The following is a 23,528-nucleotide window of genomic DNA, read 5'->3' on the forward strand; positions in this document are numbered from 1 at the left end:
GTTAACCGAAGCAGCCTCCGAGACAAGATGACACGTAAAGATGCCAGAGACAGCAGCAGAACGGGCACCCGTGGGCCTCACAGGACCTCCATGTTTACGCTTTAGGGTCCTGCGGCTAAGGACGGCTATAGCTAAGCTCACGGAGCGTATGTGACTTAACCGAAGCGCCGCCAAAACCTGGCAGCTATCACTCGGAGGAAAGGGGGGGAAGGGAGGGGGGGAAGAGAACAGTTTAAGTCCTGTGTGCGTGTGCGAGTAACGTTTCGTGCCGGCAAATATGGGCAGCGTACTGTGGCGGCTCTAAGCGGGACGTTCGGCGTAATCTCAAAGGAGCGCTCCGCCTCAGGACAATGGCACGCGTAAAGATAACAGATGGCCTCCTCCGCCGCTGGGGAAAAGCCGGCGAAGAGTGAAAGGCTCGCCGTATATTTACTCGAGGCTCAACTCGTGTGTGTATGCTTCGCGGGCGTTGACGCGGGGGGCTGGGCGCCGATGTCTGGCATTCGTTCTCGCGGCCAAGGCCTCTCCGTGGGGTCGGTATACTGACCGCGCCAATCGTGCGTGTCTGGAGTGTTTCTCGTCACTAAGCGAGCGCGCGTAGAGCTTTGTGTTGCATTGTTCCCTTGGTTCAATAGACGACTTGTGCCTCCTGTCAGGAGATAAAGCACGATGAAGACCCCTGCAGTCGGATACAATTCAAGAACGAAGTAGTAGATGCCCCCCGAAGGAGGCCCTCCAGTCAAAGGTGTAGGCCGAAGTTTATGACGCCGCGGTTAATCCGATTACATCGTCTGCTACTCTCTCAGATTTCATGCTAGCAGGTCCAAGGAGATTAACCATGACGTCTTCAGAATCAGTCGACTCTATTAGCTGGACGGCTTCCTTTGATGGGCCGCTTCTTTCTTGAGTTGTATCCGTATATGTGAATATCCACAGCGTTCCAAAGACAGTTTCTACCATACTCTTCATCCACAAGCCAAAGCAAGGTGGTCAGACGTGCCCGTACAAGAAAACCTCTAATTTCCTTCCGTTCGTTAAAGCGTCTCAAAAGATGGCTTGTGCCATGCGCTCCTGCGACAAGGCATAGACCGCTGGGATCCTCACCTCCCCTTGGTTAGCCGTAAGAATCTGTTGCAACTGTGGCAATGGAGGATTAACAATGGTGGGGATGTCACATCACTGGTGCTTGCGCGTTCCGACGACTCGTGTCTTCGGGTGGTCATGAAGGGCACGAAGGACGGGGTGAAGATCATGATGGACGGGAACGGGTCTTGAGGGGTCAGTCTCGTGACTTCGGTGATAACTGTCATTCTCATGGATCCGGGTCATGAAGGGCACGAAGGACGGGGTGAAGGTCGTGATGGATTTGAACGGGTCTTGAAGGGTCATTGTCTGCACACTGTCTACTCTCGAGAATGGGCCTTCAAGGGTCATATTATGCGGATGGGCCTGTGAGCGAACAAATGACTTCTTTCTCCTGGCGGACGGCGAGTTTCGTGTGTTTTGAAGTTTTTTCAGCTGCTACTATTGTACCCTAAAGAGGATATACCCTCCAGCCAATGGCGTCGACCGATTTTGATGACGTCGGTGTTCACTCTAACTCTGTCTGCTTCATGTGTTTCGATTCAGTGTGCGAAATTTGCGATACGGACTGATGTCCTTCCTTTGTGTTGTGTTTCGCGATGTAAAGTCGGACAGGTGTGTAGTTTAAGCACTCGCACACAGCTTATGAGCATCACGTCTCTAATCCGCGAACAAAATTATTTGGTCTTTGCGGTGCCTTACTCTGAATCCATCTACATGAGGCCACAAGAATTTCACACCCGTTATCATGCCCTTTCCTCTGTTCTCTCCCTATTGTCATGCCCTAGGACGCACGTTTACCTACGGATATCTAAGTTACCTTTGACTTTCAGCATCAGCCGGAAATAGTTGACGCAAGCTTGCCTCACGACTATTTCCGTCACTGCAGTTTGCGTACAGGTATACGAGCAGTATGAGAGCGAACGTTTACTTCGCGCTCGAGAACAAAGTTTATCTATACTTCCGAATGTAACTCGAAAAGTAATTAAGGAGATAAGGCGTCTAAAGCGAAACCCATACCTCGGGGCCAGTCGTTGACTGTAGGCCAACGGCGATTAAGCTATAGCTGTTCAATTTATCTGTTTGTATCTTTCGTTCTTTTTCTCGCTCGCCGACTCCTCACATCGCTACAGCTCTACGGCTACAGCCTCACGGACAGGCCAGGAAGAAGTGACGGTGATATCCAGGCACGCTCTCTCACGCGCACAACGAAAACAGAAACAACGCCTGGGGCTGAGCTACACGAGGAGCGGAGAAAATGCCGTAACTCCTAACAGGGAACCCCCCCCTCGCTTCCACATACCACGTTGCTGCTTCCTCGCGTTTATCTTCTTTACTGTGTTTTCCTTTCTCTCTGCTGCGTGTCGCCGTCTCGTCACTTGACGTTCAGCAGACGTCCGCGCCCCCAAAGCTACGGGGTCGTCGAAAAGGGGCCGGCGGAGCGCGTGGAAGACGACGATGCCGTTTGCTGTGTGGCCTCCGTGAGTGCGGCAGGGAGAGGGAGAGAAGTCGCTTCCGCTCGGCAAGTTTTTAGAAGGCCGCCGCAGCGGCGCATTCCGCGGCCGTCCTCCTCCTCTTGGTCTCAGCTCTGCTCAGCTGGCGTCTCCTTGTAGCTGTATAGCCGCGTCGCGTCGCTGCGCTTTGGCGGGGCCTTTGAGAGGTTCTCCTTTCGGCAACGAAGAGGGAGGGAGGGAGGGAGGGTGATCCCGAATTCCGGTCGTTCTTGTTAAGCGATACATGGGTCGACGAGGAGCGAAAAAAAGGGGCGCGTCTTTGTCCGTCGCCTTCCTTTCCCGCCGCATCGCTGTCCGCGTGCGAAATGTAAAAAAAAATAATAACAAGAGAGAGTAACTGTTGTGGAGGCTTCTGCTGCTTGGTTGGAGAGGCAGGCAGAGAAAACGGTACCGCGGCGGTCGTCGTCGTCTTCGTTTTATTTGGGATCGCCCGCCCGTGCTCCGAGGGGTCTTGTTTGGAGGAGATCGTTTCCGCGTCCGCCGTTGCCACTGCCTTTCGACGCCTCCTCCTTGCTTAGACAAGCGACACAGAAGGAAAGAAGGGGGGGGGGGGGGGGTACGATTTCAGCTTGATGATGTATGACTTGTTCGCTGGAGTCACCAGGGCAGGGGAGGGGAATGATGTTGGTGTAGTGTCTCGCTCTTCCAGCTCCTCCGAGCTGGAAGAGACGGTTTAGTGAGTCTATTCTCCGTCTAATCGAAGGTTGGCGAACTTTCGGGCCGGTTTGTATATCAATAAAGTGGCGCCTGTAATGCCTGCTGCTGTGGTTGCTCAGAAAACGCGCCTTCCGAGGCGCGCGTTGTGAAAGAACTGTGATTGGACGGTCGCTGATACTTCTCGGTGTCGTGTAACGGGTGGCTGCCCGTGTCTCGACGGAGTTAATTCTACGTATTATCCCCCGTGGTGTTCCGAGTCTTCCTTGAACCAGTGTTGGCATCGGAGGAAATCGGCAGTGGAAAGTTCGAAGACTAATGAACAGCCGAGAGCACAATCGCTCTCCTTCAACCTATGATTGCTCACTCGTGTTCACTTCGTGTCCGATGCTGTGGATTCCCTCTCGTCCGGGATGTTGGGCGTTGTTTCCTCCCCGCTTGCCGGTGTTGCGAATGTTGTGAACAGTCATTCAGTGAACCGGCCCTTGAAATATGGACCAATTGATCGTTAACTGAAGGGCAAACCTAATGCGTTGTCATATGTATGCCAGATGTATCCTGTCATGTGTAAGTTTACTGAATATTTTTGTAGATTTGTTTTGGGTTCACTTGTGTCATGCCGATTATGTTATCTAGGGCAGAAATCTCTTGTCAAGCTTCGCAACCTTAACTCTTGCTCCACTTGCTATGTAGAAAGATAGGGAAGAACGATAAGACGCCAGTTTACACTGGTCACGCGCTGTGTGTGCAGTCGTGAGCTAAATTAGAGGGGCAAACTATTTGTTCAGAACTTTGAATTTTCTTTCGGATATTATACTTCAAGAGGAAAGCTAGTTGGCATACAGAAAGAACTGCGCTGATCACTTATAGTTATGTAGCAAATTAATAAATCAGTGTTCAAAATGTGTTCCCTCTTATATTGCTCGCGACTGTATGTCTTCATCGACCTTACGACCGTCCCTTCTTATGCGCAGCTGGTGTTCGAGGACGTGCTGGCTGAGCCGGACGCGAGCCACGGCTTCGACGGCGCCTGGAAGCTCACCTACCTGGTGTTCTCCACCACGCGGCTGTGGTGCTACCGCCTCCTGGCGGCGCTGCTGGCGCTCCCCTGCGGCCTCACCTGGGGGCTGCTCTTCTCGCTGCTGTCGCTGCTGCACGTGTGGGCGCTGACGCCCGCGCTGCGCGTCTTCGACGTCCTGCTACACGTCGTGCACAGGGTGAGGAGGGGAAGAAGCATATATCCCAGTCTGTGGACTTGGAAATAGGGGAGTGGGTAGGTCGGATTGCGTTACAGCTCTTAGTGCCATTTTTCCGCCCCTTGCTTTAGTGGTTTTTGTGGAAATGACGCTGTAAGGGTCGAGAACAATGCGTATCCTCTAGTAAATCTGCATAGTGGGAATGGCTAAATTTTTGTTGTTTACGCCAGATTCGTATTGGCGCCAATATGGCTGTACCTATACGAGCCAAAATATGTCTAATGGCTCTTGCTTCCTCGAAGAACTGCATCGGATGCCGCTGACTCCAGTAATGCCTCTCCTTCTCTCGTTTTTACTTTTTTTGCCTTGCTTACCGGTGTCACGCGTGGTAGTCAAAACCACGTGGTCAAAGCTGCTACGTTGTCGAGTGATGCATGTGCAGTCTATAACCACTCGTGGCGGTCTTTTTTATGCGGCACCTTGGAAGCAAACGCCCTCTCTTGGCTTCCCGGTGCAGGTCTGGGGCGGCCTGGTGCGAACCCTTCTGGACCCGGTGTTCCAGTCCATCGGCAAGGTGGCCTCCGACGTGCGCGTCACCCGAACGCAAGTGTACCCCAAGAACGACTTCGCCCACGACCCCTGAGTCGCTGCGGCCGAGCCAGCAGATGGCGCGGGGGGCGTCCAGAACGGCTGAGCCTTTTGATCGCGGTGGACCCCACCCACATCCCCCGGCAACGGGGACGGGGGCAAGGGCCCACCCAGCGAGCATCGACGCCCTCTGACCCTCACCGTCTCCCCCCCCGTAGCTCCGCCACCACTTACCCCTACCGGAACATTCTTCTTGTACCCAAACTCGCAACCCGACCCCCTCGGCAACGCCCTCGATGATAACGGCTCACTGTTCGAAGCAGGCGTACAAAAAAAAAAAATCAAGACATCGAAGAGCGCATTCAGTGCCTGCAGCTTCCCCGTATGGCCCACCCGCGGTGACGACACAACAGTGCTTGCTATGGCGTGTTCACAAAGACGTCAAGACAGCACGCGTTGTGCTCCCGGACATCAGCAATCCCTGCTACAAACCGCCGCGCCAACCGTAGAGAGGAGTGCAGTTATAAGAGACGCGTAAATCTGGTCAGAGTACTGCCTCTTCGTGATGCGCGGACTCGGAGTCACTGTACATGGGCAGAGTCACCGCCGAGACTTGCGCGCATGCGCAGTGACTGCGATGCCCAGAGGGTGGTGCACTGGGACGCCATTTTCCGTCTCCGATAACTCGCTCCGACACATACGTTGGCGTTACGGCGGTGCTGCTGTGTTGTCATATATTTTATGATAGTTATATCGAGGGTCGCAAAGGTCTTATCCTTTTTAAATCTGCAAATAATAATTTAAATGTGAGTTCAATGCATATATCACATTTTGGTCCAGTTTGGCCATGTTGCCCCCCCCCCCCCCCCCTCCCCAACGTTTTAGGACCTGTTTTGTTACAGTGGGTGCGTATGTGGGTGTGTATACGCAACAGGCCCTGTAGTAGTGCTTTATGTTGTGCTTGCTCATGGTGAGAGCTGCCATCAAAAGAACTTCTGTGCCTTGAAATACTTCCCTGACCAAAACACCATCGCCTGATCCTCGATAGCTTAAAGAACTTAAAATTATACCTTTCTGACAGTACTGAAGTGCCTGACCGGTAATAGAATTAGCCTGATTTTCCATGACACCCATCTACTGTGAGTAGTGAAAGTCATATTCGACGTCACTAGCAGTTAGTAGTTTTCCAACAGCTTTCAAGCTTGGCCATTCGTGAGGCTTTCAGCTCACTGATATGCCCCACACAACAGGATCCCACCCCGAAACTTCACGTTGATCCGCGATGGTGCGAAACAGTAAGAACCTGACGGAAGAGTATATATATTCTTACGCCAAGACAGTATTTTTTCACTTAGCCTATGTGTGCATGCGTGCGTGTGTGTTCGTGTGAGTTTGTACTTCGTTTCTCTCTTTAATGCGCGGAGGCATCGCGCTTAGCATTCTTGTACGAGTTTTTATACGGCCTCTCTTCGCGCGTTCATTGTCACCCAAAGCGAGGCAGCGTGTTTGACGGGCCGCTCCATACCCCGTATATCAAACTTGAGTTCCATCGCAAGTGTAAGCCGTTTTTAACATATGACTATTTTTGTTTATTTCTTATGTTCACACGCGCATTTTCGTAATGACGCCAGTGTGTGGCAAGTACCGGCAAAAAAAGTATATATGTGTAAGCGAACAAAGCTTGTTCTTTCTTCTCTGTCTCATCGTGTTCATCCAGCGATGCATGCATCTTTCATCGCTACATGGGTCCACCAACGCGAGACTCGTTGTGGGGCGTCTGTAGCAGCCCAAATAAAAGGTGTTTAAGGAGAGACGGAGCTAAGTATCTCTGTCGTTTTTGAAGTGCCCAAGTCTGTAACCACGCTTCCTCTTTTTTGTGCAAGAAAAAGTAATAAAGTATCTTTTTATCCAACCTTGGAAGTCCTGGATGCTCTTCTCTCAGCTATAGTCGTATACAACTCAAGAACGCAGCGGCGTCTCGTCAAACGACCCCCTTTCCAGCCAATGGCGTCGGCTGATTCTCATGACCCTGCTAGCGTGCCAAAACAGGGAGCGGCACCCCAATAAAGAGAAGGGTCCATCTCAGACCACAGAAGGAAGGTATTATCACCCTTCATCTACCACTCCCTTCTTTGGGACACTAGCAGGGTCATGAGAATCGGCTGACGCCACTGGCTGGAAGGAATTTCTTTGAAGGGAAAAAGCCGCCGCCTTCTTAAAGGGGCCCCGAAACACAATCTTAGTGGACTGTTTTGCCTGTTGATCGTATACAGTGAGTTATAATGGTGCTATTAGCGTTGGTAATACCGCGTATATTCCGTTTTTTAATATTTTAATGTCCTCTCCAAAACCAATTCATGGCTCTGATGGTGTCGCCACACAGTGGCGGGTTTTAGCAGCGGATATGACATCACCTGGCGCAAGCTTGATGATCGGACAAACAGTAAATATACTGCAAATTGTGTGAATAAATTAGTCACATTTTGTCACCTGTCTGCGTTTTGTATTAGATCAACAAAAACAACTTATTTGTCGTAGATAAAAGCCCTGCAAAGCAAGTAAAATAAAAATACACCACCAGGAGTGCTCTGGCATGGAAACGACGCTGCCAGTCTCAGCAAGAACGAGTTACAGAGAGCAGGCAACCATGGACTGCAAACTTCCGCGATGTGCTGTGGCAGGCTGTTTTGATTGGTTGCGCCAGGTGCCGTCATCGGGAGAGCGAAATAGGAGTGGGAAGCCCCGCCAAAATCGAGTTGAGGGCAGCGTTTTGTTTGCTTGTATTTTGAAATTTCTTCATTGAATAACTCCCGTTCCTGTGCATCGATTCCTGTAATTCTTTCTAAGTCAGCATCTGTGTGACATAAAGAACCCACCTGAAGTATAGCCGGTATCCCCCCAAGCAGTGTTTCGCAGCCCCTTTAAGTTGCATTTGACTATATCACCGGCAGAAGTCCCGTGCAGCGAAAGCTGTATATGGCACTTTTACCGGGATAAATGGCGTAGGCACTGGCGTTACTCTCTAAACACGAATAAATCTATATGGGAGTAAAAAGGGTGCAAGCTCCCTTTCAGGAGCAGGGCATGCTGCTAGAGTTATGGAGAAGATTTCGCTCACGGAATGCTTACCCTTGGCAACGGAGGTATACTCCCACTGCAAAGCGTAGTAACTTACGCAGTTAGCAATGGGAGGAGGCTTTTGAACGCGGCACCAGAGGTCTTGAGGTTAACGGATAGAGGAGGCTGAAACCTCGGTTAAAATCTTCGTAACCGCTACAACTTCGATTGCTTTGAAGAGAGAACAGTTTCGATTGCCAATCGTAAGAATTTCGTTTTTTTTTTTAGTCACCGAAATCTATTCCCGGGCTAGGGAGCGTGCTAGAGGAGAGCTTACTCCCTGTTTACTCCTTTCGTGTTTAAAGGGAAACTGCATAGGTCTTAGAAATCAATGAGCTTAACAGGGTCGAATGTGTGAAACTTGCAGGCAAAGCATGCGAAGTCTTTTTGAGCTAGCATTTGAAATAGTGAAGTAATCGCCGATTATAATCCGGACGCCCTTCAAGCTTCTCCGCAGTGCACAACACCAAGTTAGGGGCGCACGATGACGTCATCAAAGGTATCGGTACATTTCCAACGCGCAAACGCCTGTTTTGAAGGGAAAAAAACCAACGCCACCGAAGGCAAACCCTGATGAGAGTTGTTTGGCAGCGTCTAAAGCGTCAGGGCAGGGTGTGGCTAACGACAGCGGTAATTCGAAATCATACCTTCCGTGACGTCACGCTAAATACCTTCCGTGACGTCACGCTAAATTTAGCGTGACGTCACGGAAGGTATGATATCAAATTACCGCTGTCGTTAGGCACACCCTGCCCTGACGCTTTAGACGCTGCCAAACAACTCTCATTGCATTGAGGAGAAGCCTTCCGTGACGTCACGCTAAATACCTTCCGTGACGTCACGCTAAATTTAGCGTGACGTCACGGAAGGTATGATATCAAATTACCGCTGTCGTTAGGCACACCCTGCCCTGACGCTTTAGACGCTGCCAAACAACTCTCATTGCATTGAGGAGAAGCGCAAAATTCAATCGTCGATTACGTCACTATTTTAAAAGCTAGTGCAAAAACACTTGGCATGCTTCACCTACAGCCTATTGAACTCTTGAGTATCGCGAAATTCTTAAAGTGCTGCAGTTGCGCTTTAAGAGTGTAGCGTCGAAGCGTATGTTTCATAACTGAACAAAATTTTCCTTCTATTTCTCGTTCAACCCCTGGCCTGTGACATTATCTCAGGAATGGGCTATCTGTGGTCACGTGATTGAGGTGAGCCTTGTGTATGTCGTCCCTCCCATGGACGCCCTAGTCCTCCCCGCTTTACAGACTTCGCCGCTATTTGCCACTTCATCTTAGATGTGGGGTGCGAAAAAGATTGTGGAACGCAGGACACTTCAAAGTGGGGATTCTGTTTGGGAATGCAGTGTTATATATTCTTAAAGTCTGAAGTGAAATCAGGACACGAGGAGTCAACCGGAGAGTTGGGAGATTAGGCGCTCATGACAAAATCATACAGGGTCTGTTCTGAAAGTAGTAGGACTTGTTTTTTTTTAAATATTTATTTATGTGAATAGTACAAATGATTGAAATTCTTCGAAGTAGCACCCTTCTGCACAAGGGCGTCCGCAGAATTTTTTGCAGGGGGGGGCCCCGTTGGTGCCCCGGGGGGGGGGGGGGGTATGTTCGTAGCAGAAAGGCGCTATTTGCGGAGTAAATTTATTTATTTATATATAAATAAAAATTAAACAAAATGCACACATGAAAGAAAAATTACAAACAGCAAATTAAAGCGCGGCTAGGAGAGGTACATTGGAGTTTATCAACGAAGAAACAACTAAAATTAATAAAAATGCAAAAAGATGCTATATCACTTCGTGGAGAAGAGTGCTCAGTCTTGCTGCATACGGGTTCTCGACTCACCCGGATTGATGACCAGCACACAGCACAATATGTTCACAAACACGCAACTACAGTCACTCAGTCAGTCTTCCTTGAACAGCAACTGTAGGCGCCTCGGATTTTTCTGGGCGAATTGCGTAATTACACGTGTGATAAATTCACTTCTGTGCTTCATTACACGCTCTCGGTGCACACTCATCATACACATTGATTGGAAAAACTGTTGAACGCGTACGTTGAAAACAAAAGATGACTATATATACAACGAAAACTTATTTACAAGATAAATGCACGCTCGCAGCTTCATACACCTCGCTCCATCTTGCTTGCGCATCCGCACAGTCGAGCAACCGCACACACACTGCTCTCCGCTCGTCGTTTTCTCGTCCGCTGTCTTGGTTGTTCTCAGCTTCGCTGACAACCGGCCACTAAAAACACCCAAGCACAAACACAGAGGCGCGCACACGTGCAAGGGCTTACTTGCCGCAGTATCCCCGAATGCGCACTTTGGGGGTGAAAGGAACGCCGCGCAACTTCCGAGGGGAAGGGACACTCGCCACTCCAGTCGGAAAATTTGTTTTTGTGTTTTTATGGGGTTCAGAGCCCCAAAACGACTCAGGCTATGAGGGATGGAGTAGTACAGAGTTCCGGGTAATGTCGACCACCTGGGTCTCTTTACCATGCACTGACACGCACAGTACATGGGCGCTGTTGTGATTTGAGGCCCAGCCAGAGGTGACAGGCGAGCCAGGCAGGCGCCATCGGGCTGCGTTGACCAAAGGCGCTGGTTTTCGCAGAAGACGCAAAGAACGCTGGTGTGGGGGCGCCTCGGGAGACTGCGTCGCCGTGAACAAAAGCAGCTAATCCCCTTTGCCGGAGATTCTGAAAGCGGCGCTTCTACCGAACTGCGCTACCCGTGGATCGGAGGAGACAGCGAGCGGCGGCGGCGCCAACTCATCGCCCGCTTGCCCCTGCAGCCCGACAAAGCGGGGGTGGACACGGCTGATTTTACCTTCCCTCCTTAAGAATTCATCGGTGACCGGCGTAACGATAGGCGAAAACAAGATGCCCCGTGCACTGTCTGCCTCCGTGTCGCTATCTCTCTAGAGATCAAAGAAACAGACACCCATCTCAAGGCGGCTCGAAACACATGCTCGCCGGTGCCGCTGTATGTCTGGAACAGGTCGCCCTTCAGTAGAGCTAACGATGGCGTGGTTTGAAAACGGCGGAACGACGCACGCCCGGACGCGGCATTTCGCAGATGTGACCATGCGGGGCTGCTTTTACCCTTTTGACTGAGCGCACCACCGCCCCTGGCGTGCGGCCATCATCGGTTCGAGTGAGTGATTTTCCAGGGGGGTGCAGCCGCCCCCCCTTGCCCCCCCCTCCGGACGCCCATGCTTCTGCATCTCCACACGGCTGCCAACGAGTTTTCCAGTTTTCGTACGCCTCCAGGAACGCCTAGACCGGAATGCTGTTTAGCTCCCTCGTCAAGGCCTGTTGGACCTCCTCAACCGATCCGTGATGCTTCCCCTTGAGCGTCGATTTTATTCTTGGGAATAGAAAAAAGACTGACAGGGCCAAGTCGAGCCTGTAGGGGGCTGAGGAAGCATTGTCACCTTGTGCTGGGCAAGATACTCCCCTACGCGGAACACTGTGTGGCTCGGTTGTCATGGTGCATCCGCCAATTGTTTGTGATGGCTGGGCGGACACGAACAATGCGTTTTCGCAGTCTTTTGAGGACTTTCACCTAAAAAACTGCATTATAACTGTTTGTCCGGGTGGCACGAACTCTCTGGATGACTCCATGTCGATCAAAAAAAGCAAATGAGCATGGACTTTTGCTTGGATTTCCTCATTCGCGCTTTCCTGGGGCGTGAGGAAGGAGGGGTGTGCCATTCTGAGCTCTGCCGCTTGCTCTCAGGGTCGTATTCAAGCACCCACGTCTCCTCACAGGTCAATACATCGTCCAAAAAACCGGTGTCCTCATTCACATGATGAAGAAAATCCTGGCAGATCGCTTTCCGGTTGACCTTTTGCTCCTCTGACAACACTCATGGCACCAATTTCGCGCACACTATTCTCACGGCTAAGTTTTCCGTCACAATCTCAAAAACTTGGGTTTGAGGAATGCTCAAGTCATCTGCAATCATTCGCATACTCATCCTACGATCACCGTTTAGTAAATATTTCACTCGCGACACGTTTTCGTTGGTCTCGATGGCGTCCGGAGCGGTCGCCATCTTCCACTCTTTCCCTGCCTTCTCGGAACGGCTTGTGCCACTCAAAAACTCCTTATCTACCCATGGCAGCATTACCGTAGGCCTCCTTAATCATGTCATGGGTCTCTTTGCCCGTTTTACTAAGCTTTACACAAAATTTCATCGCGTATCACTGATGTAGTGAACGCTCCATGATTCTCCGTGACGAGGCGCTTCGATAGGGGTTCACAGTACAAGCGACCTGCTCTCTTCAACGGCCGAGAGCCGACTGCCGATTTTTCCCATCGTTCCCAATATCCCCCTTCACCGATCCTGCACGCGCAGACCGCCTCACGTCCGCCCAGGAAAAAATCATGTCCTACTACTTTCAGAACAGACCCTGTACATGATGTAGTGCAGGAGTACGGAGGCTGGGCACCGTCTGATGTGCAAGAAGCGCCGAGTAAAGCCTTGTTCGGAGGGCGCCCCCAAAAAAATGGATGAATGTGAGAAGCTAATATTACTGCAGTGAGCGCTGACTCGCAGAGGACGCAACGAACAAGAAATGCGCGGAAAACAAAAATGTGGTGTTGAGGAGCGTCGAACGAATTCCCAAAGACGTGGAGCGTGTGCTATAAATCGAAGACAAAGCCGGATACGACCACTATAGAATACGAAAGAGCTAAATCAGAAAATGAAACGGTTCAATATAGTTCAAGAGGAAATGATGCTTCCAGGAAGAACCGGATGCCTCAGGAGCCCGGGTAAGAAATATGCCCCGTGCTGCAAGCCTAAAGAGAATAGACATAGTTTGTTATAAAATGGAGAGAGCGTTGAGAAGGAGAGGTTAACCAGATATAGTACGTACTGCAGTGAGGGAAAGGCCAGAAGGGATATAAAGAGGGAGGTGAAAAAAAATGGCCTGGCTTAGCTTATGGTTAAGCCGCTTAAGCCTAGGATGCGAAGCATACCGCCGGCGGAGGCTGCGCGTCCGCAAGCGAGCGCACGAGTTGAGCCCCAGCTTTCACAGCTGTTGTGACGTCATATCACGTGGTGCGCCGATGTAGGTCAAGTGGTAGCTACGCGGCCGCGCGCGGCGCAGCAAGGAAGAGCTCGGTTGTGCGGCTAGTATGCTTCGCATAAAAGAGACCTGAAGATTCATATGCGTAAGGCAAAGTAATAGCCCTCATTTTGTTACACGAGTGGCATATCCCTTCGAATGTCGATTCCGGCACGGTGAGCTCATCCCTGAAACTACGGGGTGCAGGGACAAGAATGTAACGTTAACGTGTATCCGCGGTAGACGAAAGTAAAAAAAAAATGTGGTTTGATAATTGGTGGCTGGAAACCGGAGCAGTGGTGCGAAGATAAGATTGCAGGTATTTGAAAAAGCCATCGAAATTTATAATTGAAAGGTGAGTAAATCACAGAGAGTAATTCTTAAAAATTTGAAGAAGAAAAATGATTCCGCAAAAAAAATCGGTCCTTGGTGAGCCCCGTTTAAAAGGCAGCACTCTGCCTCTCCATCCATCGTGCAAATACTAGCCCAATCAGTGCATCGTTGCTTGAAACATGGTGTCTCAGAGGAATAACGCGAGACGGCTGCTAAACGAGTTTTGATAAAACAAGCGCTTGGATAGCTACCGTAATTTTCGGTATACAGTCCACAACCCGGTGCGTATAGTCTGAAAAGGTCAGGTGCGCAATCCGCCCAAAAGAGTGCATATGAACGCTCTGATTAGTATGATCCAGGCTGCAGAAGCGAAAAAAAGTATTTCGTTTCTACGCCTAAAGAATACTCGTCATTGAATTCGAAATCTACGCTGTTACTCTTTTCATAGGGCACAGAAGTGCGCAAGCCTGCTTTAGCAAATCCACTAACGATAACGATAAGGTTAACGTTCTTCAAAACGAATTTCAGGTAGCAATCAGTGCACTCTAAACACGAGTGCGCTTATGTGGGAGTTAAAAAGGAGTAAACTCTCCCCGCGACGCCGGGGGTCTGAAGGTTATCAAATAGAGGAGGTTGAAACCACGGCTAAAATTTCCATAACTGATAGAACTTCGCATGTTTTGAAGAGGGAATTTGTTTTCGTTACCAACCTTAAGTATTCCGTATTTTTAGGGACGGAAATCTACCCCAGGGCTTGGGCAGCATACCCTCTCCCTCGAAGGGAGAGCGCCTTTTCACTCCTTTCGTGTTTTTAGTGTGCCAGTCTAAGCTCGTGCGCAACCAGTCCGCCACACGGCGGAAACGCGTAACTTCGTGATAGAACCGCATTTGGCATTTTGTCCTAAACTGGTCGATATTGAAATTAAAAATACTGTAAAATTTACACTTTTCAGCATGTATAACGAGCTGAATGTATGCCAGAAATTATGGTACTTAGTCGAGGTTGACTGCAAGTAAATATCTAAGAGTTAGAATCTAAGCGACTAAAGGAACTGCTGGTTTTATTTCAGGTTGTTTTAGTTGCTTCGTCAAGACTGCGTGGCTGTGCAAAACAACAAAAAATATTTTTCGCTTGAGTAGGACCGGACCGGGCATAAAGCAAACAAACAATATACCAATGATCGGATTCTAAATGCCGCGTATGTTCACTTTAATGAGCAATGCAAAATTTAAAGAAATTAAAATCAACTGAGAAAACGAAATCGACTTCTCTCGAGCATTCCCGACTAGAAGAGCTTGACTGTTTATTGATTGATTGACTGACTTTATTACCAATGAAAGTATGGAGGATGGTGATTCAGACGGCCGGGAGCCCTTGAGCTTGTTGCAAAGTGTGACTGTCAGAGTCTCTCCGTCAGCGATTCCAAAAAGCTCTCACTACACTAAATGCGCAGCAATCACAGCGGCAGATATCTCAGGTAGTCGTTCGTTGCAATTAATTACTTCTTCGTTTTACAGGTATGTTTTCCGCGAATTTAAACACTGCTGAATTCCCGCGTTTTAGTCTTGTTTTTTATTTGAAGTTTTTTTTTTATCTTACGCAGCTCACACGTGATGTGCCACGCAGCGTCGTGGTACGATATACTTGCGCTCCGTGAGAGCGGGGTCAGTGCCGCGTCTTCTGCCCAGACAGGTCAAGACGCCGATAACACTGACGTCCGAAAGTCTATTCTGGAGTGGACGCGTCTCGTGCGTCGTCGCCTTTGCAGTCTTACATGACGACATCCTCATCGCCGTAACATTCTCAATGTACCACAGCGAGGGGGCAAGGGTCCTCTTACACGCTACACATTTTATATGTGTATGTGGCATCTTATGGACGTGAACTACTCGTTTTTAAAGTATGCAATGCAAAGTCCTCCCGCAGGATTGCATATTTTTTCAGTACAGTGAGCGGCGACTCGGTCACCTGAACATTGCCGATGTACGTGGGAGACGGATATGAAAAGAGCGGCGTCGTTTATCAGCCAGATATAGACTCCCTCCGCCTCTACTGTCGAGCACCGATAAGCACACAGGCAGGAAAATTGTGTCAGCGAGCGTCGTTGAGCTCTGCCACCGCGTCACACACGACGAAACATCATGTCACGGTGTGTCATGCATTACAGGGCCGCTACGGCTACGGCTTCTCGCGCAGAAACTCTCTCTAAAGTTTGCTGTAGTTCCTGATTACCGAGCGTGCACCTCCATCGACGACCGCACCCTCTTTATGGCAAGAAAGAAGCGGAAAAAGGGACGCCGCAAGCGAGTGAGGAAACACCGGGACCGTGTCAACCGTGTCGAGCCCTTCAATCCACCTCGGATTTCACCTTGTGACAGCTATCAAGATCGGCCACGAGGGGGCGACGGGTCGCGCCTCAAGATGGCGGCGTCCGCAAGAGTGTCCGACCCAGCGTCATGGTCAAGAATGCTGAGCGTTTTCCCTGGAAAATTCACGTTTGCCTTTTGCTATGGGTCCGCTGCGTTACCTCAGAAAGGAGTCACCCAGACTAAGGTAAATAGATGTTGGTTTTGAAGCGTTTCAGCGACACGAACGATGCATCGCACCCATGCGTTGCGCTCTGCTTGCTGCATGCTCCGAGCAACTTTTACTTCCTGAAACAATAGCCGGACACTATTTCCGCATCGCGAAGAGTGTCGTGCGTCTTAAAGAAAGTTAAGAGGGACCGTGTGTACTGAGTTTAGAATCGCTTGATACTCAGTGTTTGGTCTGACGTGGTATTAACGGGCGTGGTTAGCAGACGATTTTTACCTGTGGGCGAGTCTGCAGTCGTTGATTTCTCTTAACCGTTGGTTAAACGATGCGCTGAGAGTGCAATTTTAAGAACATTTCCTGCACGTGATGAGGAAGCTCGTCCAGATTTTATACCAGATTTTCTTCAGTTTTCGCTGCAAAATAAGTTAGAAAAAAATTCAGAAGCTGTGCACTGCAGTTGCACGGGTCACGCTGTTCATTGAACCCCGACAACCCTTCACGCTACCTGGACTTTTTTTTTTTTTTTTTTCATGCGCCCGCACATGGTGACGGGGAGGTGCTATTTATGGGGTGCATGGAAGCCAGCTGTCGCGCACTGCCTTTTGTGCTGTACGCGCGCTGTTGTTGCGCGTAAGCGGATGCATAAAACGCCACGAATGGTCGCCACTGGAAGACCTGAGCACGTGTGACGCCCCTTGACCTTGCAGAACAACATGCTGGACGTAATACTCGCCGTTGACGATCCGCTTTCTTGGCACCGGGAAAACCTGAAGCAAAATTGGCGACACTACTCTTTCGTGAGGTACGGCGGGCCGTATCTCGTAAACAAAGTGCAGAAGGACTTCGGCGCATACGTCTATTACAACACGTTCGTGCCATATGATGACGGGGTGAGTTTTAGTTTTTTCTTTGCCTCTGGTTATGCAACCTGCAAACACATGTTAACAATGCATGAGGTCATTTAGCAAGCGAATGTTCAGTCTTGAGGGATTCGCAATGTTTGCAGTTTCTGAGGACTTCACGTAAATATTGTCAGATGTGCAAGCTTTTAAAATATAATGGTGATTGATTTGAGCTCTCTTAAAGCTCAAACTTTCAGTTGCTTGAAGTTTTGCTTTGGCACACAGAACAAGAATAAGGCGACATGCTGTAGTAAAAAGCACGATGTAAGTGGAATTTAAATGTTGTAGTTCTTTGTAGGCATTCTTATTTTGTGGGTGGTATATTTTGCACTTACATCTCACGGGTATCCTTCTTATACATCCTGTTCATGTGCCCTGCGGTGATTGTGTTCTGAGCTGGGAAGTTTCTCGCCGTGGTAAAATCCGAAGAGATGACGAACCCCTGAAAAGTAGCTGTTTCGTTTTGTGTTGTGGTTTTCTATTTATTTATTTATTTAATTCAAGTTCCCTCATGGCCCATGCAGAAGGCATTAGAGAGGCGAGTGAGCAGTTATAAAATGGTATGTAAGAGCAATGCAGGACAGGCTTTTTTTTTAGTAATAATTAACACGTGTGGATTAAAATATTACAGCATCATTATGCAGAAGTACAGGGTAAAGGAAATACATATTATGCAATGTTACAAAAAGTATGCAGTATACAATAAAGATTTTAAGGTAAGCAACAAAACTATACAAGGCAATATTACAAGGTTCAAGTTATCTGGAAACAGTCTCAACAGCAGCTATAATACAAACCAACGACAATACAGTCAGCGAGAACGATGTATGAACAGTTATAAGAACAATAAGAATAATGCATTATGCATATATATAAAAAGTAGACTCCATTGCTATGCAGGTTTATAACGTGAAGGCAATTAAAGAGTATATTCTAATCAACTGCAAAGTGTTCCGGTTACCGCTTCTTGAATTTTTCAATGTTGTTAGTAGTAAGCGTAGCCGTATGTAGGTGGCTCCTCTGCCACAAAGAATTAGTGATATTTATTTAACCTGGCATATAGCTTGAGCAGAATAGTTACTTAACATTTTGCATGCTCTTGGAATGGGTGCAACAGACTTAAGGTCCAATTTGAGGTGATTTGTGATGCCTGTTCCAACTGCTTCAAGCTCCCATCCACAGCAAGTGTGCCTGGTAAGGCTTTTGCTTGTGAGAGAGACATTGTTTATGTGTTACGCGGCTGTGCGCAAGACTTGCACGTGTGTACATCATATGCAGAAGCGGTTCTAGAAAGTTTCCACAAAATTTTTGATGAATGTTAACATGCATTAAAATCATCTAATATTCCATTTTTACTGACTTGGACATTTGCTATTAACTCTTGTTGGTCACATTCAAAATTTAGTCTGCTTCTTCTTTCCACTTTATTTACTCTGAATTAGATCCATGCTCCTTGCAAGATGTGTAATGGCAGACAAATGAATGGGCTTTGTGCAAAATTATGAGTGCATTTACAAACCTGTGCTCTTTTTCAGTCCCTTAGATGAAGTCATTTGTTACCGGATACAGGTTATAATGTGATCTCGAAATCTTACATATTCTGTTGTTTGCTTGCAGTTAATGAAATACGGAGTAATCAGCACAGACAGGCTCATCACGGACCTATTAGACTGGGAGACACTCTACTTAAGCGGACGACTCCATAAACCGGTGAGCAGTGTTACAGCAACGGCAGACTAGCATTTGAGCTTTTGCAATGCCAGATGCTCAATTCTACACCCCACTGGTCAATTCTGAAAGGACTTGTGAAGACACAAAATTTTCAAATTCCCTTATTATTTTTAAATGTCTACGCTTTGACCTGGTGGTTGTGCTATGGAGTGCCGTTTGCTCCAGCATGCGAAGAAAAATGAATTATTCTGGCATCAATATGACAAGTTTTCTCTTGGAAGCTCATGCATACTGAGTGTTACATGGTCACATCACAAAAAGGCAAGGCAACCGCAGCTGATGATTGCGTGGGTCCACAATTGTTGCATATATGCCTACGTACCGTACAAACTACTGGGCTCTGACTACTCACTGATTACTCTATAATCACAATCACAGGCCTGCATGTGGTATGCTGCGTATCAAATAATCAGTTTTGTCGCATTGCTCTGGCCACGACATGCTGTATTTTTGTGTCTCTTGCCTGGACAGTCTTACAAAATCCATTTGGAGTGTAGCTTCAGCCGAGTTGCCTATTCATGTCTAATGGGAAGTATCTGTGCACATGCAGAAATTGAATGAAATGGATATACAGCTCTAACACCTTTTGCCGGTACTCATTTAATGCAGTTGCAGCATGAAATATTCAGACTGCCATTTTATTCTTCGTCCTTTCTGTTTTCTTTTAAAATTTTTAACACATAACCCTTAGGAATGATAGCTGCGGACATGATGCTGTGCTGGCATCCTTCAAAAAAATTTAGTTTTACAGAATTTCTACTTTGGAGCTCTGGTTTTGATTCCTATGAGCAAGGAACTACATGTGATGTCATTCTTAAAAATGTAGTTTGGTGTCAGTGGTATATTCTGGCAAACTTTTGATGATAGTAAGCTATTGTGTTCTTTGCTTACTCTGCATGTGATATTAAGCATTTGCTGTTTCATACCACTGTTTTGAACCTGAAAGTATGGCTGCATTGACATTGATTTGGACAAATCTGGTCGTTTCAATCAGCTTAGTTAACTGCTTCTCACACTCAAAATGAAATATCCTTTGGCCATTTTCCTATAAGCACACCTCATGGCTACCGCATTTCTGAGCATTGAATAGGGGATATTCAAAATTCCGCAAGTGCGCTTTCTCACATAACTGTGTTGCCAAAAACAAGATGGCCGACTTCGCTATAAAGAAACTACGTGGGCTACAGGACAGGCACTAAAGGTGTGGATAGAATGTAAGAAACGCATTTTGGAAGAATCAAACAAAAAACTAGTCTTTCTTGCTTTGTTTCAGCTGGAAACGCATGGTCGTCCATCTTGTTTTGGGCAACATTGTTATGCGGGAAAGCGCACTTGCGGAATTTCGAATATCCCCTATTGGGTGGGATAAAACCAGCAGCATGAAAATTTGTATTTGCTTCCTCTATCAGAGTTTGAATTAAAGGCAATGATGCATGTATTCTTGGTGAATATCTAATAGAAATTTTTCTGCACTGTAACTTGATTTAATCTGCAAGACATGTAGTACTGCAGCATCTTTGCATCCAAACTACTGCTTATTAGCAGCCTCTGTACGCTGTTATTAATTGTAGTGAATATATTTGATGAACTCTGCAGATGAATAATGATTGTAGGTGGGCATTAACAACTGCTGTATTCATCTGTTTATCAGCCATGAAAGTGTAAACACTTAAATCTCAGTCATAGTGAGCTGCTTATTGGAACTAAAATGTTACTAAATGGTGGAAAACATGGGCATTGCTTGTTTAGGGCTAGGATAGTTTATAGCGTTCACATTTAGCGCTGCCGCACTGGCTTCTCAATGGAGCATTGCGGAAGAAAGCTACAGTAATGTAGAGCTTTCTCTGTTGTTCTTCCTAGCCCGGCAGAGTGCTGTCAACACAATAGTTATCTCTTGCGTTTTCTTATCATCAGTCAGCATGGACTGCTTGATAACAAACCATCTCAGGAAAGACCAATTATCGAGTGGCTCACATGTTTGCTTTAAACCATTTGGTGATAGCAGAATTCAGTGTGTGCAAGCTTGAGCTTGCAGCAGTCCCGTCCCTTCTGTGCAGCTGTAATAATATGTGGGACTTCGTCCCCGAGTAATATCAGTGTAGTGTGTTGCAGCGGAAATCTCACAACAGAAAATCAACAGAGAAAGAAGTGTTGAGCAAGGGAGGCGGGGGGGGGTCAGGTCTTCACCGCAGAAGAGGGAGATCCATTTTTATTTTTTTCTTTATTGGCTAAATTATATATAATTTTTTAATCTTAGCAAAACCATCATGGCCAAGGCAAAACAAAGGATCACTTCGGACTTGAAAAACTACCCCAGACTATGTCTGTTTAGGTGTACTGTCCTTTTCAAAAGGTCCTAGACTATTGGGTTCACTGCTGCACTGTGTAGCTGTGTTTTAGTATCACCCATGGTGCTTCAAAGCTCTGAAGGGAGGGAGATGGAGAGTTCTGCTTGGTCTGCAGAAAATCAGAGCTCTGGGGATGTTATGTTAGTGATGTTAGTGTCTAGTCCAAGAAATGGGTAAAAACAGAGGATAAAATTTCGCATGCTGAATGATTGCTCATCTCTTTTGCAACACAGTATTTTTAAGCAGCAACACTTGCGTGTTTACATTGCACGCCAAGTATGTACAGTAATCGTTTGGAGCTTCGACTTTGTTCGATCAAAGAACAAGGCAGCCCCTAAACATCTTTCAACATAAATCGGTAAACTTTCCCAATCGTTACACCAGGTGGAAATGAATACCGGAGTCAAATATAGCTCCTGTACATGTAGTGGACAATATGTAATGTTGCTGTGGATACTGTTTTCCATTTCCTGCGCCATTACAAATTCCCAACCTTTTTGTGGTCATTTTCATTTCCTGGTTTAATTTTTACTGCTCTTGCGTCATAGCAGAGAGATGGTAGTAATTGGCTTCATGCATGGCATCTGGCAGTGAGGCAGAGAAAGCCTGCTGAGTTGGGCACCCAGGCCAGCTGTAGTTGCATTTGATGCTGGAGGAAACGAAACTATGTGCTCTGCAATCACTGCTCAAAGCACCGCTAGCAGTTGCGTGGTGGTGGTGATGTGCAGCCTCTAATATAGCAGAAATGTAATAAGGGAGTAATTACTCATTGACATCCACCCGAGCGCAGCCATACGGCTGCAAAGGAAAGCTGTACAGCTTTCACAGAAACTTCGTAGTTAAAGAAAAATTCGTCCTGGTCCGGGGTCTACTCCACCTCCCCTAAACATTTGACCAACACTGTTCCCACTTCGAGTTACTGATCAATTCGCTCTCGCCCTACCATAAGCTTGCCGTCCCGGTTAGCTCAGTTGGTAGAGCGACTGCTCCGGTGTAGCGGTGGTCCCGGGTTCGATCCCTGGACCAGGACGAATTTTTCTTTAACTACGAAGTTTCTGAGAAAGCTGTATAGCTTTCCTTTGTAGCCGTATGGCTGCGCTCGGGTGGATGTCAATGAGTAATTACTCCCTTATTACAAATCTATTCCACCTTGGGGGATTCCCCTAAACATTTGACCAACATAGCAGAAATGATGAGAGCAGAGGGATGAAAGCCTGTTTCCTGCTGATTCCAATGGTACGGATCACTTCTCACAGTGGGCGATTTCTGTGAAATAAATGTTGCAGATATTTTCCAACGTTGGTAAAATGTGTCTGATGGTCCCTTTAGTGTTGAATCCATGGATTGCACGTGATTAGAAGCACACTGAACAACAGAAGAGAGGGGGGCTTGGCATTGGCTAAGAATTTTTTGTGCTGTCACAAAGTTTTTTGTAATAATAACAATCCCCCCCCCCCCCCCCCCCCCCCCCGCATATCTGTCCTCAGTTGGGATACAATTTTTAAAACTAAATTAACATTTAAAATTTCACAGGTAACTGAAACACCTCTTTCTTTAAGCACAGTTTCCTGTTTTGACATTTCCCCAACATGCCCTTGAAGGTATGCTTTTAAATAAACACGTTTCAATATTGTATTAGTTAATCATATCAACACATCATTTCCGGAGCCCTTCACTACGGCGTCCCTCATAGCCTGAGTCGCTTTGGGACGTTAAACCCCCATAAACTGCAAACTATCCATGTTGTGAAGTAGCCTTCCATGATGAGGTAGGCTATTTGTCGGGTTATAACATTTTTACTGCACTCTTCGTCAACGTAACTCTTGCGCGGCTAACGCAGTCACAGTTTTAGGTAGCCTGAACTTTCATACACTCACCTCCAACTTTGACAACAGCCAGAGAGTCTGTATCTTTGGTTCCTTCTTTCTTTGTCTTTTTGTTTCTCTTGTTTTGTTTTGTTATCTGTCCATTTGAAGCATTCATTTATTGCTCTTGAGCCTTGGAAAAAGCTTGACGCGTGGAGTGGCACATTGGTGCTTCCAGGTTCGGATCTTGCAAGAGCCAACGCCGGAGATCAAGCGTGCCATGAGCCTCAACTACATGACAGCAATACACACTGCGTTACTCATGCTGCCGGACAGCTTCACGGAGGAAGAGCTGTACCTCAAGATAGCAGGCCTCTCCTATGTAGGTACGCATGCCCCCTGATGGCCATGCTAACGCTCAGCCAAGGACTCTCACCGGTACTCTCCAAAAAATATTTGCATTCTTGTTGCCAGAGAAGGAAGTGTGACCTAGCTGAACCTTGGTTAAATGTGCCTTGATGTACAGCCGCCCTGATTTTTAATAATATAGCACGAGCGTCGACCGAACTGCTGGTCAGCGCCTTATAACGGCGATGAGCGTGCAACAAGGCGAGGGTTCGCGCAC

General features: G+C 47.6%; 2 protein-coding genes across 4 annotated transcripts in view; both read left to right on the forward strand.

The window, feature by feature from the left end:
• LOC149335826 (uncharacterized) overlaps positions 1-6,947 on the forward strand; it is a 97,971-nt gene extending 91,024 nt beyond the window's left edge. The window contains exons 3-4 of the mRNA XM_089552386.1: positions 4,226-4,468; positions 4,965-6,947. Coding sequence (XP_089408512.1) covers positions 4,226-4,468; positions 4,965-5,090 — 369 coding nt within the window. The 3' untranslated portion in view covers positions 5,091-6,947. The remainder of the gene's footprint in view (positions 1-4,225; positions 4,469-4,964) is intronic.
• An 8,789-nt stretch (positions 6,948-15,736) lies between these two features.
• The window catches only part of LOC149335827 (phosphatidate cytidylyltransferase, mitochondrial), a 30,389-nt gene continuing 22,597 nt past the window's right edge, over positions 15,737-23,528 (forward strand). Inside the window, exons 1-4 of one of the 3 annotated variants that reach the window (XR_016284109.1) lie at positions 15,737-16,135; positions 16,825-17,007; positions 18,637-18,729; positions 23,142-23,289. Coding sequence is in view for 2 of the 3 variants with exons in the window: in XM_089552387.1 (XP_089408513.1) it covers positions 15,851-16,135; positions 16,825-17,007; positions 18,637-18,729; positions 23,142-23,289 (709 nt within the window). In the remaining variant the exon portion in view is untranslated. The remainder of the gene's footprint in view (positions 16,136-16,824; positions 17,008-18,636; positions 18,730-23,141; positions 23,290-23,528) is intronic. The other 2 variants (XM_089552387.1, XM_089552388.1) reach the window with 2 other exon arrangements.

This window comes from Amblyomma mixtum, chromosome 7 (genome assembly GCF_055824585.1).
Source record: "Amblyomma mixtum isolate Tamu chromosome 7, ASM5582458v1, whole genome shotgun sequence".
Taxonomy (NCBI): Eukaryota; Metazoa; Arthropoda; class Arachnida; order Ixodida; family Ixodidae; genus Amblyomma; species Amblyomma mixtum.